The sequence below is a fragment of the Cottoperca gobio genome, chromosome 2 (genome assembly GCF_900634415.1).
Source record: "Cottoperca gobio chromosome 2, fCotGob3.1, whole genome shotgun sequence".
NCBI lineage: Eukaryota > Metazoa > Chordata > Actinopteri > Perciformes > Bovichtidae > Cottoperca > Cottoperca gobio.
In genome coordinates this window covers 5,232,101-5,245,801 of record NC_041356.1, presented here as the reverse complement: position 1 = coordinate 5,245,801, position 13,701 = coordinate 5,232,101, and the positions used below count along the sequence as shown (strand labels likewise).

The 13,701-nt window shown below is 40.3% G+C and overlaps 1 protein-coding gene across 1 annotated transcript in view; it reads left to right on the top strand.

Annotated features, from left to right (window-relative positions):
* The window catches only part of tns1a (tensin 1a), an 87,469-nt gene that overhangs the window by 35,581 nt on the left and 38,187 nt on the right, over positions 1-13,701 (top strand). Inside the window, 2 exon segments of the mRNA XM_029444912.1 lie at positions 6,184-6,222; positions 8,696-8,737. Of these exon segments, the coding sequence (XP_029300772.1) occupies positions 6,184-6,222; positions 8,696-8,737 (81 nt within the window).

Below are 13,701 nucleotides of genomic sequence, written 5' to 3'. Positions count from 1 at the left end.
CACTTTCACATTTGGAGGTTTTCAACCTGTGTCCAAAGTGAGCCACAAGTGCACATCTGATATCCATCATTTCCCTGTTAAATGGGGTATTTTGTCGTCTGTAGCTCGCAGTTATTTTGTTGAAACTGTACAAGGGCTGAAGCAGCCAAGCCAGAGCCCGCTCACCACTCACTGTGGCTTGACCATGACCAAATAGCTGCTTCCTCAGTGATCCATGGTCTTTGGCCTCTTTCACGTCCACTTGATGAAGTTCCCTCGGGCTGCAAACCACATTGGCATGTCGGTTTCGAGGTGAAATAATGTCAGTGCATTTGTTGGACGCAAATATGAGCTCACTGGCAATCAAAATAGTTGAAATAAGAAGCAATCCACTATGATGAATCTCATTATAAATACTCTCCTGTATGTTGTGGTATATTTTGCCTGAACCATTTAGGGTACAAGCAAACTGTGCCTGTCGACCAATTTTTTTATGCTTATTTATGGTGTGTTAACCATGTGGTTGTGATTTTGGATTTAGATGGTGGATTCTTCACGAAATGACTGGGAATTTGCTGCTTGATAGATTTCAAAGGTTGTTTTTTTACTTCTTCCTCATTTGTCCGACCATCGCAGGATGGTTTTCAGGCTGTGAGAAGACCTTGTTTGTGTTGCACTACCGGGTGTTGATGGACACCAGTGGAAACAGCTGGCAGGCAATGTGTTCTACTTTACAGAAACAATTATTTAGACTTCATGTGCGTACAAACCAGCCCTTTTCCATCCTGTTTGGGTGCAATAGCTATTTGCACTTCATGGGCCAGCCCAGACAGAAAAACATGTTTCACAGTGTTTTGCTCCAAATTTAGATATCCACCAAATAGTTGATAAAGTATTAACATGTGTTTACAGAGTGGATTCTCTGTATTAAGAAATATTGAAACAGTGACTCTCCTTATAAATGATAGACAGCATTTTAGTGGTAAAACTTTCCCACGCATTATTCTTTTTTTGGCAGCATTCTGTATGAGTCATTTATCTTGCCATTATTTTTTACTACAACTTGATTGAACTGTCTTTTTAAATTCCACATCAGATATTATTCAGCCACTGACGGCATCACTCGACACTGCCAGCGCTCCCTTGCCAGAGACACACTGCCACCCAGTCGAACATGGCACGTTACACACTTGACATTATGTCAAAATGTCAAAGCGAGAAAGGAACAGGCTCTTCCCCATCACGGCGCTCGGCGGATTTATTAGCTTTCCAAGTTAAACAGAAACCCAGCCGATGTATAAATCCCTCCAAAGGGGCTGTTTGAGCTTCAGTCCTTATTTGGCCCCCGTTTGGAAAGTGAAGAATTTACTTTCTCAGGCAAACTGCCATCAGCGCGGCAGTGGCTCTTGTGTGGGCAGGAGGAGTGCTTGAGGAATTTTGAGTGTGGTTGGACCAATGGCAGGCTTATTTATTGGAGCCAATGAGATGATTTATGCACAGTGGCAAACACGCTTTCTCCCATCAGTTAGGCTGAAATAGATCAACTAAGATCAGAGTGATTATTGCTCAGTCAGAGGGTTAAAAGGGCATAAAACTGTGGGAAAACTGCAGCTTTCCCAAGTTGAGAGGAACAAAAAACCTAAACTTCTACTGCAAAAATGTGTTTTCTTACAAGTTTTGTGTCAAAAAGCACCAACAATTAATTAATTAAAAACTGACAATGCAAGCTTACTGCCCTTATTGTTTGACAAAGTGCAAACAAAGAATGCAAAGGTTGCTGAGCAAGCCCGTCTTCTTCCTTGGTTATCTGAGGATGCTTGTTCCAGCCTGTTTGAAGAGTGTGAGTGAAGAGAAAATAATTCATCACTATCCTGCTTGAACTGCAGCACGTTTACTCATTATACAGCGATTCAACTCAGTGGACCGGGCTCGAGAGTCCTGCTTTGATATCCTGCACTCTCCATTTCCATATAAACCCACTTGAGTACTTGAGCAGCACTTTTGCTGAAATCATTAAAGCTCTCGCTGATCCACGGTCTCATTGTGAAGGAGGGCAGCTCAAGACAGAGGAGGGCAGCACCGTGAAGCTGTCGAGACTCACCTGAGACATTTGACCTTTGCTGCGGGTAATTCAACAACGTCCCGCCTCAGCTCACCTCTGCTTGCCCCCTAATGAGGCCTCTCGGCTGGTTGGAACTGCGGAGGGGCCCCCCGATGGCTTTCTTGACTCCTTGTTCTAGTTCAGTGGCTTCCCAGACGCCCCTCGTGACTCGATGAGAGTATAAGCTCCCCATTTTGAAAAGCCTTAACTCACATTGACTGTCTTTCACTCTATGTTTTCTCTGTGGTATGCCGGTCACTTTGCTGGGAATTGATTGGGGGAGACCCATTTAGAGGCCAAAGAAAAGATCAACATTCATCCAATCTTCAGTTGCAAGAAATATCCCTATGGTACATATGCTGAAGAAAAGATGCACGGATAGAGAAGCACAACACTTGAAAACTATGCTACTTTTCTCTTTATCCCAATCTCAAAAATACCCAAAATTAAGATTTTGAGATTGCACAAATGCAGTTCTGCAAACAATTACAGAAGGATGAAGTTCAGGTGTCTGGTCCCATGCTGAAGCGTGTGGAAGGGCCTCTCTGAGATTCCTACACTTTTATCCGTCTGAGCCGGTAAAAACCACGTGAAGTCTGTATTAGTCTGCCGTCCAGCTGCACCCACCATATATGGATGAATCAGGGTAGCTGTTGTTCTCTCACTAGGTGATGCGGATTCTAAGCACTGAGACACGTTGTTTGAAGGAATGTAAGATTGTGTGATTATGAAGTCTGTATTTTCTTTCTGTCTGCTGCTCCGGCTGTCATGACTAAATCACTAAATATGTCATGTGATATCAATACTTACAAGCAATGTGTCTGATTCTTTGAAAGATATGTTCTTAAAGTAAGGATTCAGCATTCATATGGCTGGGACCTGATAAATAATCAGTGGCCGGTTGCGCAGAACACCTCAAGTTTTCTCCTTATCTGGATTTTATACTTAAGGAATCCCTTAAAAGCTAGTTAAACCTTTGCACAAAAGACCTTAACAACCAATTTAGCGAAAAAACAGTGACTCTATTGTTTCGGTTTAGGGCGAAATATTTAGAAAATGATCGCATCCCAAAAACAGTGTTCCGCAACCACTAGAACCCAATGGATACGCTGAACGATGAGTAATTGATGATGAGAAAAGGAAATAAAATAACCAACAAATATCCTTCTCCTCCCCTAACCAATTTGGTTTTCCAGTCTTCTTTTCTTCTGCCAATTTATTTGACTATCTAAAGGCCAACAGTTATTACTATTACAGGCCCTTTATACAGTTATCACAAGTGCAAGCAAACAGACGGTCTCCATTGGAAATTGTAGAATTTTACTGCTGTAAAATCTCTTTCAATGCAGTAAATGCCTCAAGGTTTTATCCTTTACTAAGGAAACCCTTCTGTGCAACACTGTTAAGTAAGGAGAATGTAAGCCTTAAGTGTCAGACTTAATAGGAGATTTAAGGTGTCTTGTGCAACCGGCCACTGGTTTCTCTGGATGTAAACATAGAGGAGCAACTGAAACTCAAAGTCATCACTATCCCCTTCTGACCTTTACATCAATACTGGAGGGAGTGATGATCAGGACATTTGCTGGCGTATGCTACAGTACAGCGCACAGAACAGGCCCTGTCAGCTGTAAATAAAGGCAGACGCTTGCTACAAGGCCCCGGGGCCACTGGGACCGCCAACACTGATATATGAATGTCAGCCACGGCCCCAGGTAGTGCAGGCACTGTAAAGATCGTGCGTGAGCAGACTCGCTTCTGGTTTCTGGTACTCGCAACTTCATCTTCCGTTGGCTTCTGTGAAGCTCCGGTCGATCAGAGTCACGTTGACCAGACAGTTGATTCAACAATTCTCTAAAATGGTTCCAACGAAAACTGAACTTTTGTTCCTTTTTTTCTTCACTTCCCATTTGCCCCTGCAGCAGCAACAGTTGTAACTCATTCACTTTATTAACCCGGGATTCAAAATGATGGACTCCATGTTGTGTTTCTCGTACATATACACGTGCACACACAAGGGCAAGGTCCAACTGAGGCTGGCCTTTAATTGAATACTAGATATTAAGCCGTCATCTTGACCACTGATGGTTTGAGTGACATAGATTTGGTCTGTAAAAAGAATTCTTTGAGGGGGGGGGGGCGGGGGGGGTTTTATGAAGGCTTGCAAATGTTGGCTTTTAAAGTCCGATTTCATTATATTAATGGAATTCCATGGCTGTTTTTAGGGTGCAGTGTGCATATCAGGAGCAGAACAAAGCACCAGTCTGTACGTGTTTACATAATTAAGTCAGTAATGCAACATAGAAATAGAAATTTATTTACATACCCAATAATCTGCTGATTATATTCTAGATTAATCGATTAAATCTATAAAATGGCAAATAGTGAAAAACCTCCATCCAAGTTTCTCCAAGGTGTCTGGTTTTGTCCGTCCCAAAAACCAAAGATATGTCACTCACACTCTTGGTCAGTTTCTTCCTGTCATTAGTGGAGCACATATCAACCCTGCCTGGTGGACTGATGCCATCACATCGCATATCAGCATGCACCGGGTGTGATCTGCTCTGCTGCGATGTTATCACCACTACTGTATTCTGATACGCTTGATGATAGCATTACAAAGTCAATGACTCTTTTGTTTTCCCAGAGCAAACTAATTACAGCGGCTTCCTTCCCGCCTGCGTCTGTTGTCTTCTGATAGCGCGCTCTCATCTCTCTGCTCGTAAACATCCGTCCGCTCACAACACGTATGAATCCATGCACTCCCGCGCGTGTGTGTTTATCTCTGCACACGCGAAAGTAAATACAATCACATGAAGTCACTCGTGTTGCCACAGAGGGCCTGTTTATGCATAGTAATCAGTGATTTGTGGTGCACTGGGTGATGCAGACTATTAGGAGCCACACTTGCCTGTCATGGATACGATGAGCAAACTGTTTTGGAGTACCAGAGTGGCCCGCTATTTAAAGATGCTACATGTAGCATTGGAACATCAGGAAATCAATACCGCTCTAATTTTGTATAGTATAATTAGGGGACAAGTGATACTGTTGCTGGGAGGTCTGCCAACAGGTCCACTAGTGCTGCTGTGCCACCCAATTGTATGTGTTGTTGTGTCTGTTATGAGACTGCATTGCAAAGAGGGACATGGTAAAAAATCATTTTCAGCAGGGAGGAACAGGCTACACAACCTCTTTCCATCACTAGCAATACAACTGAGCTGAGATCAGGGAGACTACAGTAATGTGCTAGACGTTGGTTGTTATGGTGCTAATACCAAGAAATCCACATTTATTTGATAATAATATTTCAAATGCTACATTTCAGCAGCTTTACTAATCAACCAACTGGACCGCAGTAACTGTGAGTCATTAACACCTGACGGAGCTTTTGAAATGGTATTATATCTGCAGGTGTACTGCAATAAAGAACCACTTGGCAGTCCCAGTCGTGGTTCAACACTGTTTAATGAAAATATAGTAGGTAGGCAGGTAGGGGTATATTGCCCTCCGCTGCTAGGACACACTGTGTATGATAAATGGGATTTTTCACATGATGTTTGACCTTTAGTTGTTGTTAGTGAAATAGTTTTAGACATGCTTGATGAGGCACTTTGTGTTTTTGCTTGGATTCTCTCAGACAGACAAAAGCACCATGGGAAAAAACAAATTATAAAGTCATAGTTTAACGCTTCAACCCTTGTGTGAACCGACAGCATAGTTCAGTTGTTTTCTGACTTTTACAGGAAGCGCTCTCTCTCAATGTGAATCAGTGCCAAATGTGAATTTGCCTGGAGTGGCCCTGACATGTTTCCCACACAGAGAAACAGTAAAAAGAGGCTTTTTTTATTTTTTATGAGGCAATGGTTATTTCTGTACTGCTGAGGGTGATTAAGGGAATACTCAGGCATTCAGGAGGAAACACTCAGAGATGTCTCTCCCTCCCCGTTTCTACCAAAAATAGACACAATTCTTACAGTAGTGTTTTTAAAACACAGTCCTAAAGTACTTGAGATGCGAGGATGGTTTTGTCTCTCCTATTACTGTAATGCGATCTACTTAAAGGTCACATAATATACACTTCTTCTCTGTTTCTCTATTCACAGGTCACCACATCATGTCAAGTACCTTCCAACAATGAGCTGGTGAGTAACATGTGCACGACTGTGTGTGCGTGCGTGTGTGTGTGTGTGTGTGTGTGTGTGTGTGTGTGTGTGTGTGTGTGTGTGTGTGTGTGTGTTTTGTGCACAAAGACCTTGTTGACCTCTGAAATCCCCTTCATAACGTTATGATCCTCCGTGGAATTGTGGCGGAACCACACAAAGGGTGCACTGTGAGGTCAAAGGTCAGAGGCTATAACCATAAGAGCTTCCTCCTTTTCCTCACAGGGAAATGCTGTCTGTACAAATCAAACACCCTCTGTGTCCTGTCGTCAGCTGAGGGTTTGATGGCGATGATGCAGTGACAATGACGCTGTGTCAATGCGCAGTAGTTTATTTGGGCTTATAAAAAGTTACATATATCTAACCAAATAAGGAAACTTAAATATGGCCTTCTTCTCACACTACTTGCCTCACAGCTGTTATATAACCACATGTTTATGTTTATTTTGCACATTCTTCTCTCATTAGAAATACAGTTATATTGTACACATTTGTTGTATTATTCTTTACAGTATCTTTTTTCATATTTTTAATGTCATTTCTTTATTCTATATTTATGTTCTTGCCACTTGCAGTATGTTTAGTGTACGCACCAAACACAAGGGCAAATTCCTTGTCAGTGAATAACCTACTCGGTATAAACAAATTCTGATTCTGATCATAACAATGAGGTCTAACAAAACATCTACTTTTGAATCTTGCATCTTTCACGTCCATGTTTACTTCACAGCGGTTTATTCTTCACCGCCTTTGTCGACGCATCGTTGCGTTCGTTGGTGCGTTTTAGTGCAGAGGGTGAAAGCATTGGCAGGAATGTGAATCAGATATAAATAAAATATTATTTCCACAGGGTATCTTTATACTTATTTTTTTCTTTTCATTTTTAATGAGCTTTCACTTTTGACAAGTTGTTTTTTTTTTGTCTTTATTTGAGAGAAGACAGTAGAGAATAGTGTGGACTGGAAATGACATGCGATAAAGTTCCTTTGCTACATTTAAACTGGGCACTTAAGTGTTTGCATCATACTATACATTAAATATATATATATATATATATATATATATATATATATATATATATATATATATACACTATAGTTCACAGTTGCAACACCCAGAGAACCTAAGAAGTATCTTAACTGTCTGATTTGGTGTGATGCTATCTGAACGCTGCACAGGGTAGAGGAGGGCAGACACTGAGCTGCAGTCAAAGTGATTATTCTCCTTTCCTCTAGGGGCTGCTCCTTTACAAGACAAAATGTACGCAGTGCAACACTGAGGCTTGAGTCATTCTCAGTTTAATGAGCTTGAAATGGGAGATTTCACTCACTTTCCATAAAGAATGCACGCTCAGCAAATTGCGGGACATGATTAGAGCAGCAGCAGGGATAGCAATTTGATTCATTCTCCTGATTTCTACTTAATATAGTCAAATAAAAAGAAGTGGCACAGTCAGTCCTGTTTTATATTTTTTCAAGATTAAGTACGGATGATATGACCAAATTAGGAACATTCCAAGCCACGGTAACGACTTTTCACTTATTTACTTTGGACGCTGGCCGTTTTAAAGGACTGCAGCAGCTTGTTAAACAGTCCCTGCTTTTGTTTATAGAGCTCACATCAGCTTAAGACGCTGTACTTAACTCAGTTAAGAGATTTTCCTTAACACATGGATCACTGTCAAACTCTGTGTGTGTTCGTGTGTGTGTGTGTGTGTGTGTGTGTGTGTGTGTTTTCTCTCTGTCTCTGTCACATACTTTCTTTCCACTTCCTACATACTGTCTCTGCTTCCACATCTCTGCCTCTCTAAAACCGAATAATGTAATACAATGTCGTACCAATAATGTGATACCTTTCACGTGGGTATATGTTTTTTCAAAACTGATCATTTTGAGGGATAATGTAATGATGTTAAAAAGTCACTTACCAGCCAAATTCCAACCCTGGTTAGACCAGAGAGGATCTTAGATTAGACAACATCAGAAGAAGATGGCTAACGTTACAGAAAAATAGTCCATGACATTTTTGATGAGGTTACGTGAACATTTTATGACATTTTCCTGCGTTATTCCATCTAAATTATTACATTATTAGATGGTACTAAAGCAGAACAAAATCACTTCTTGCGTGCGTGCGTGCGTGCGTGCGTGCGTGTTTGAACCTGATGTTCCTGATAGTCCATTTAAGCTGAGCCAGTCCAGGAAATGGACTCCCTTCATCAGGAGTTTGAGTATCTATGTCAGGAACATAGATCACAGAGACAGAAAGATTATTTTCTTCGAGGTTGATTGAATGAGTGTATCACCGACAGCCAGATATATTCTCTCTCTCTCTCTCTCTCTCTCTGTCTGTCTCTCTCTCTCTTTCTCATCCTTCTCACTCACCATGTTGTTTCTTCCTCGCTGTGAGAGAAACAATGACTAACCCACTGACTCTGTCTCACTTCTCTCTCCAGCCTCCCACTCCTCAGCTGGCATTTAAGCATGTAGATACACCGGTGAGTAACACCTCTTCTTTATTAGCGTTAATGCCAACGAGACATGCTCTAAAAGTTCATTCATAAATGCAGTTATTGTTATGCAGCAACGCGCTGGGATAACAAGCCTTATACACAGTATATGGCCAACTGTATGTGAACACCCTTTTACACATACATGTATGACATTCTGGGTGTTCTCGCTTCTACAATCTACAGTCTGGAGTCTGGAGTGTGGCACAGGAAAACTTATATTTTTCTGTGTTTAAGTATACTCAATTAATAAATGCTCGGTGTTCCTGCACACTGCAGAAGGTGGCAGCACCGTGCAATACTAATGCTGGTGGCTGGCACATGGTTTACATGCAGAAGTTTTCATATATTTTACTAAAGTAAAAGTAGTAATACCAACAGTGTCAAAATACTCAAGTCAAAGTCCTGAATTGAAATGTTTACTCAAGTAAAAGTATTACTTGAGTAAAATTATATTACATCAAAATATACTTTTAATACCAAAAGTAAAAATACTAAATATGCAGAATGGCCCATTTCAGAATAATATATATTTCATAAAATGTGATTTTAATGTTTGATGCATTAATGTTGCAGCAGGTAAACATGGAGCAAATTTTTTACTAAGTCTACCTTAGATATTGCTATTAAATTACTTTATATAATAATGGGTAGCTGAATTTATAATAATAATAATAATAATAATAATAATATTAATAATGTATCATAATTTATAGTAGATAGTAATAGATTTATATTTTGTATCAATAATCTGAATCACCAAAGTAATTAAAATGATCAATTTATTTGAGTAAAAGGTACAATATTTCCCTCCAAAATGTAGTAATAAAAAGTAAATAATAAGCAAAGAAAAAGTACTTAGAATGTGTACTTAAATACTTGTACTTAGTACATTCCAACACTGCTTACATGACTTTAAATTAAAAGGACCCCTCTCTACATTAAGGTGATCATGAAGTGGAAACTGTAAATGATAAAGAAGTAAATAAAACTCTTAATTGACAAAGTAATAATCTTAACAATAAAAAGGTCCAGGATAACAGCCCAGTGGTACTCCCCTGAGTACAGCCAGGTGACCTGAGGTAAACGATGGAACCCTCTCTCTGCTCTGTGCCAGTGTAAAGTAATATTTAGTACATACCTTACAAAGTGAGAAAAGCTGCCGTGACATCTGTTGCTGCCAGTTCACTGCAAATTGTTTCTCGTGTGTGCCAGGAATGGCTGCCAAGGCCTGGCCCGGGACTATGCGTGCATGTTTAGCTTGACATTGCTAAAGCGTGAAGGGTGTGGGCACGGGAACTGGGTTTCAAAGAAGACAAGAGAGGAGAGAACCACTACTAATGCAAACAAACAAAAAACAACAGATTCTTCCAGGCAGCAGTCACAAAGGCGAGAATGTTGTTCGCTTGTTTAAAATGTTTTTAGATTATAAGGTGCTCATGACTTTGTTTTCCTTTTTCATGAAACCAGAAGCAACATTTATTCAAAAGATAAAAGCAGCGCTGATGTCTTGCATCCCTGTCCCTGTCTGCCTTCTTCTTCTTCTTCTTCTTTTGTGAGTCACGATAATGAGTCAGTGTTTGCGTCAGGATGTTTGGATCGGCAGCAGAATTTGCGGCGGTGATTCAGAGTGAGATTATAAACACAGATTGGTCTGTGTACACCAGTCTGTGTGCAGATTAATTCACTGTCTGTGACCTTACACAGAGAAAGACAGAAGAAGAAAAAGAAGGTCTACAGAGGGAGAAATAAGAGTCTGAAAAGCAGGGACTGACTGATTTACGGAATGTTTTAAATCTTAAATTATCCGTCTTTTGTTATCGAAACCCCTAGTGGCAGACAATTTCATATTCTACGTTCAATGTAGTTTTTGAGCATGTTTAGAGGGTTTCTTCACTGCAAGACTTACTTTAGAGCAGCTGTGAATCAAACTTACCAGGAGTCAGTGTTTTCTAGTCAAAAAATAGATCATTGTGTAGTATTCCTTCAGCGTCAATACCAAGAAGCAAATGCTATTTTCTTTGTGCAATAAGAGGCGTAAGATTGCGTTCATCCTCTTTTGTAAAATGCACAAACAGCAAAACAATGGATTAAAGGTGGATACAAGGAGCAACATGCTCTTTAGCAAGCGAAACATTCCTGGGAAATGTGGGTGTAATTAAGGAAGTACTACAAGAAATGCTAGCACTAAAATACAAAAGACAGAGGCTACTAATTGTCTTCAACATGGTCTTTGTTTTGGCTGTGATTATAGAAAGTTGTCACAAACAAAAGTAAAGTACAAGAGACAAAGCTCCTCTAACCAGACGTTTCACATACTAATGAGTTGCTTCCTCAGCTGAGGTTGTTATCCTGATTTATCATCCAGTCCCTGCTTTCTGCCTTAACACTTAATCCGAGTATCATCATCATATGGGTTCTGTGTGTGTGTGTGTGTGTGTGTGTGTGTGTGTGTGTGTGTGTGTGTGTGCATGTGTGTGTGTGTGTGTGTGTGCATGTGTGTGTGTGTGCATGTGCGCAGTGTAAGGACATAAGGGGGGGGTGCAGAATGTTTATTTGGTCAGTCCATCCATGGTGGTTTTGAGTCGAAATGCCCCATCGTGACGATAACTGGGTCAGTGTGGGGGCCTGTGGGGTCATCCAAGTGCATTATGGGGACTTTTTGAATCAGTTTGTGTCTCAGGGGATGATAGAGAGTGAGATGCTGTAAATTAAAGTACTGTTTGTACATTTGTAGGACTGAACAAAGCCTCAAGCATGCTTATAATGTGTTAGAATCTGCTTATAGCACTGTATAATTATAGTTGTTAGCACTCATAAATATTCATAATGCTTTAAAACAATAATCATAACACATTATAAAGCATTTTATAATGACTTATATGGTCAACTATCATAATTGCTGATCATTTATTTTGCAAGCCCATGTATATAATGCATTATGAACTTACTTAAAATGATTATACTGCTTATAGTATATGATTATAATGCAAAGTGTTCATTCCAATTGTACAACCGTTGTAATGTGTAGCCGCTTTACTACTAATACCAAGATAGAATTTAAACAAATATATTGTTTTCATTCCATATTCTTTGCTTCGGTACAGCTTCAGTCGCTAGACTCTTCAGGGTGAATAATGTCAAACACATGTTCGGCAGTGATGCACAAACATACAGAATATTCATACAGTCAACAAACAGGGAAAAAAGGGAGTGAGGAAGACGAGAGGAGCGGTGGGAGGGAGTCAGAAATAATGAGAGATAATGAGAGCGAAGGAGGAGTGGTTCCAAACACAAAGTGGGCATGAGGGAGAGAGAGCAGGAGAAAGTAGGGAGAAGACAATCGAGAGTTTTTATTTCATGATCTAAATAGTTCAACTTAGAGAAGTGGTTCCCGTGCCTTTAGCCATGCCTCTGGGCAGCTCCATTCGAAGGCGTTTCACTCACCTGCGTTCATCGTGGAGGTGGAGCACGGAGTACATGTTCAGCAAGGTAGGCCACTCCCACACGGGAAGTACAAAATGCTGCAAAATGTTCTTTTGGTCGTGAAATGTTACTTATCTCCTGCTTAAAATGTGTGCTTTTCCGTTGCCAAAACCCTTTTAGAAAGTCAATTAGTTGTTCTGGAGCTTTTGATCAAATCCCATGGTCTTCCTGAGCAGATTCATTTTTTTTAAAGATCAACGTTTGGGTCGCCACGTACGTAAGTTACGTAACAAAAGGAAGTTCAAATAAGTCAACGTTGACTTTTTGTTTCGCACAGGACACGATCAGCGGCCTCCTGGGTGAAAGTCCGACCGTTGTTACTTTTTATACTACGTGACCGGACTTCTTTAGAAGCAGCCCCGCACGTCCTGCCTCACGATTACGTGGGTTATTTACGAATTGTCGCACATTAGTTTTGTAGGTATCAGTACGAACAGTGAATTAGAACCGCCAAATTTAATTAAAGGATAAGGATTGACTCAAAATACAAAATTGTTTTTAGACAACAATGGAGCTTTAGAAGAATAAAATATCATGCTTTGGATGCACAGGAAATATTTTCAAAGGATATATTTATTTTTCTTTTAACAATGAGAACCAGCCTTTAACTGTATGAAATTTAAGAATCAGAATCCGGTTCCATATACAAGGAGTTTGCTTTGGTGTATTGCTGCATTACATAAACATTGTAAAATAAAATAAAATTTTAAATAAAAATAAGTACAAAAATCATAAATAAATAAATATAGATTAGAAGAATTTTTTTATAATTTTAATATGTACAATATATTTAAATGTATAACTACTAGGTGGTAGTTTTGTGAAGAAATGGGTAAAATCGTTCCAAGGAATGTGAAAAACTGCACAGTATAAGGTATAGTCCCAAAGATGTATTTAAACGGACAGATAGTTTACTCCACTCTCTTTACATGCTGCACTGACTTTCACGAGGCGTTCATGCATCCGTGTTGCTACAAGACAACAGATTGTTCCTGTGCTGTTAAATGTACCAGCGTAACACCCCCGAAGCCCCATGCGAACAGGCTGTTTCATTTTGCTAACACCATCGTCCGCGGTTCGCCTAGCATCTGGTTCCTGTCAAATCACGGAGAATTATGCTTCCCATTCCGGCTCTTGGGGGTGGGATTAGCTTCATCTGTGAGAAAGCCACTCGGCAGCAATATGGAGAGAGCTTTGAGCTGTGTGTTTAACCTTGCGCCATGGTTAGAGATCCTTCATGCAAATATCTCCCGTTTCACCACTCGACCAGTAAGGCTCAGTCTTTCTGATGATAAAAACGTAGAGGATGTCTGTGAAGATACGTTCAGCTGTCACTCTTTCTTTTTGGACGGCTTCATCTTCTTGATGGCGGCTGACTCACACAGACAAGATCTCCTCTGGGCCGACAAACAGTAAGAGGAAGAGCCAACTCCAGCATTTATTATGCAGCGATTCCTCGACAGTAC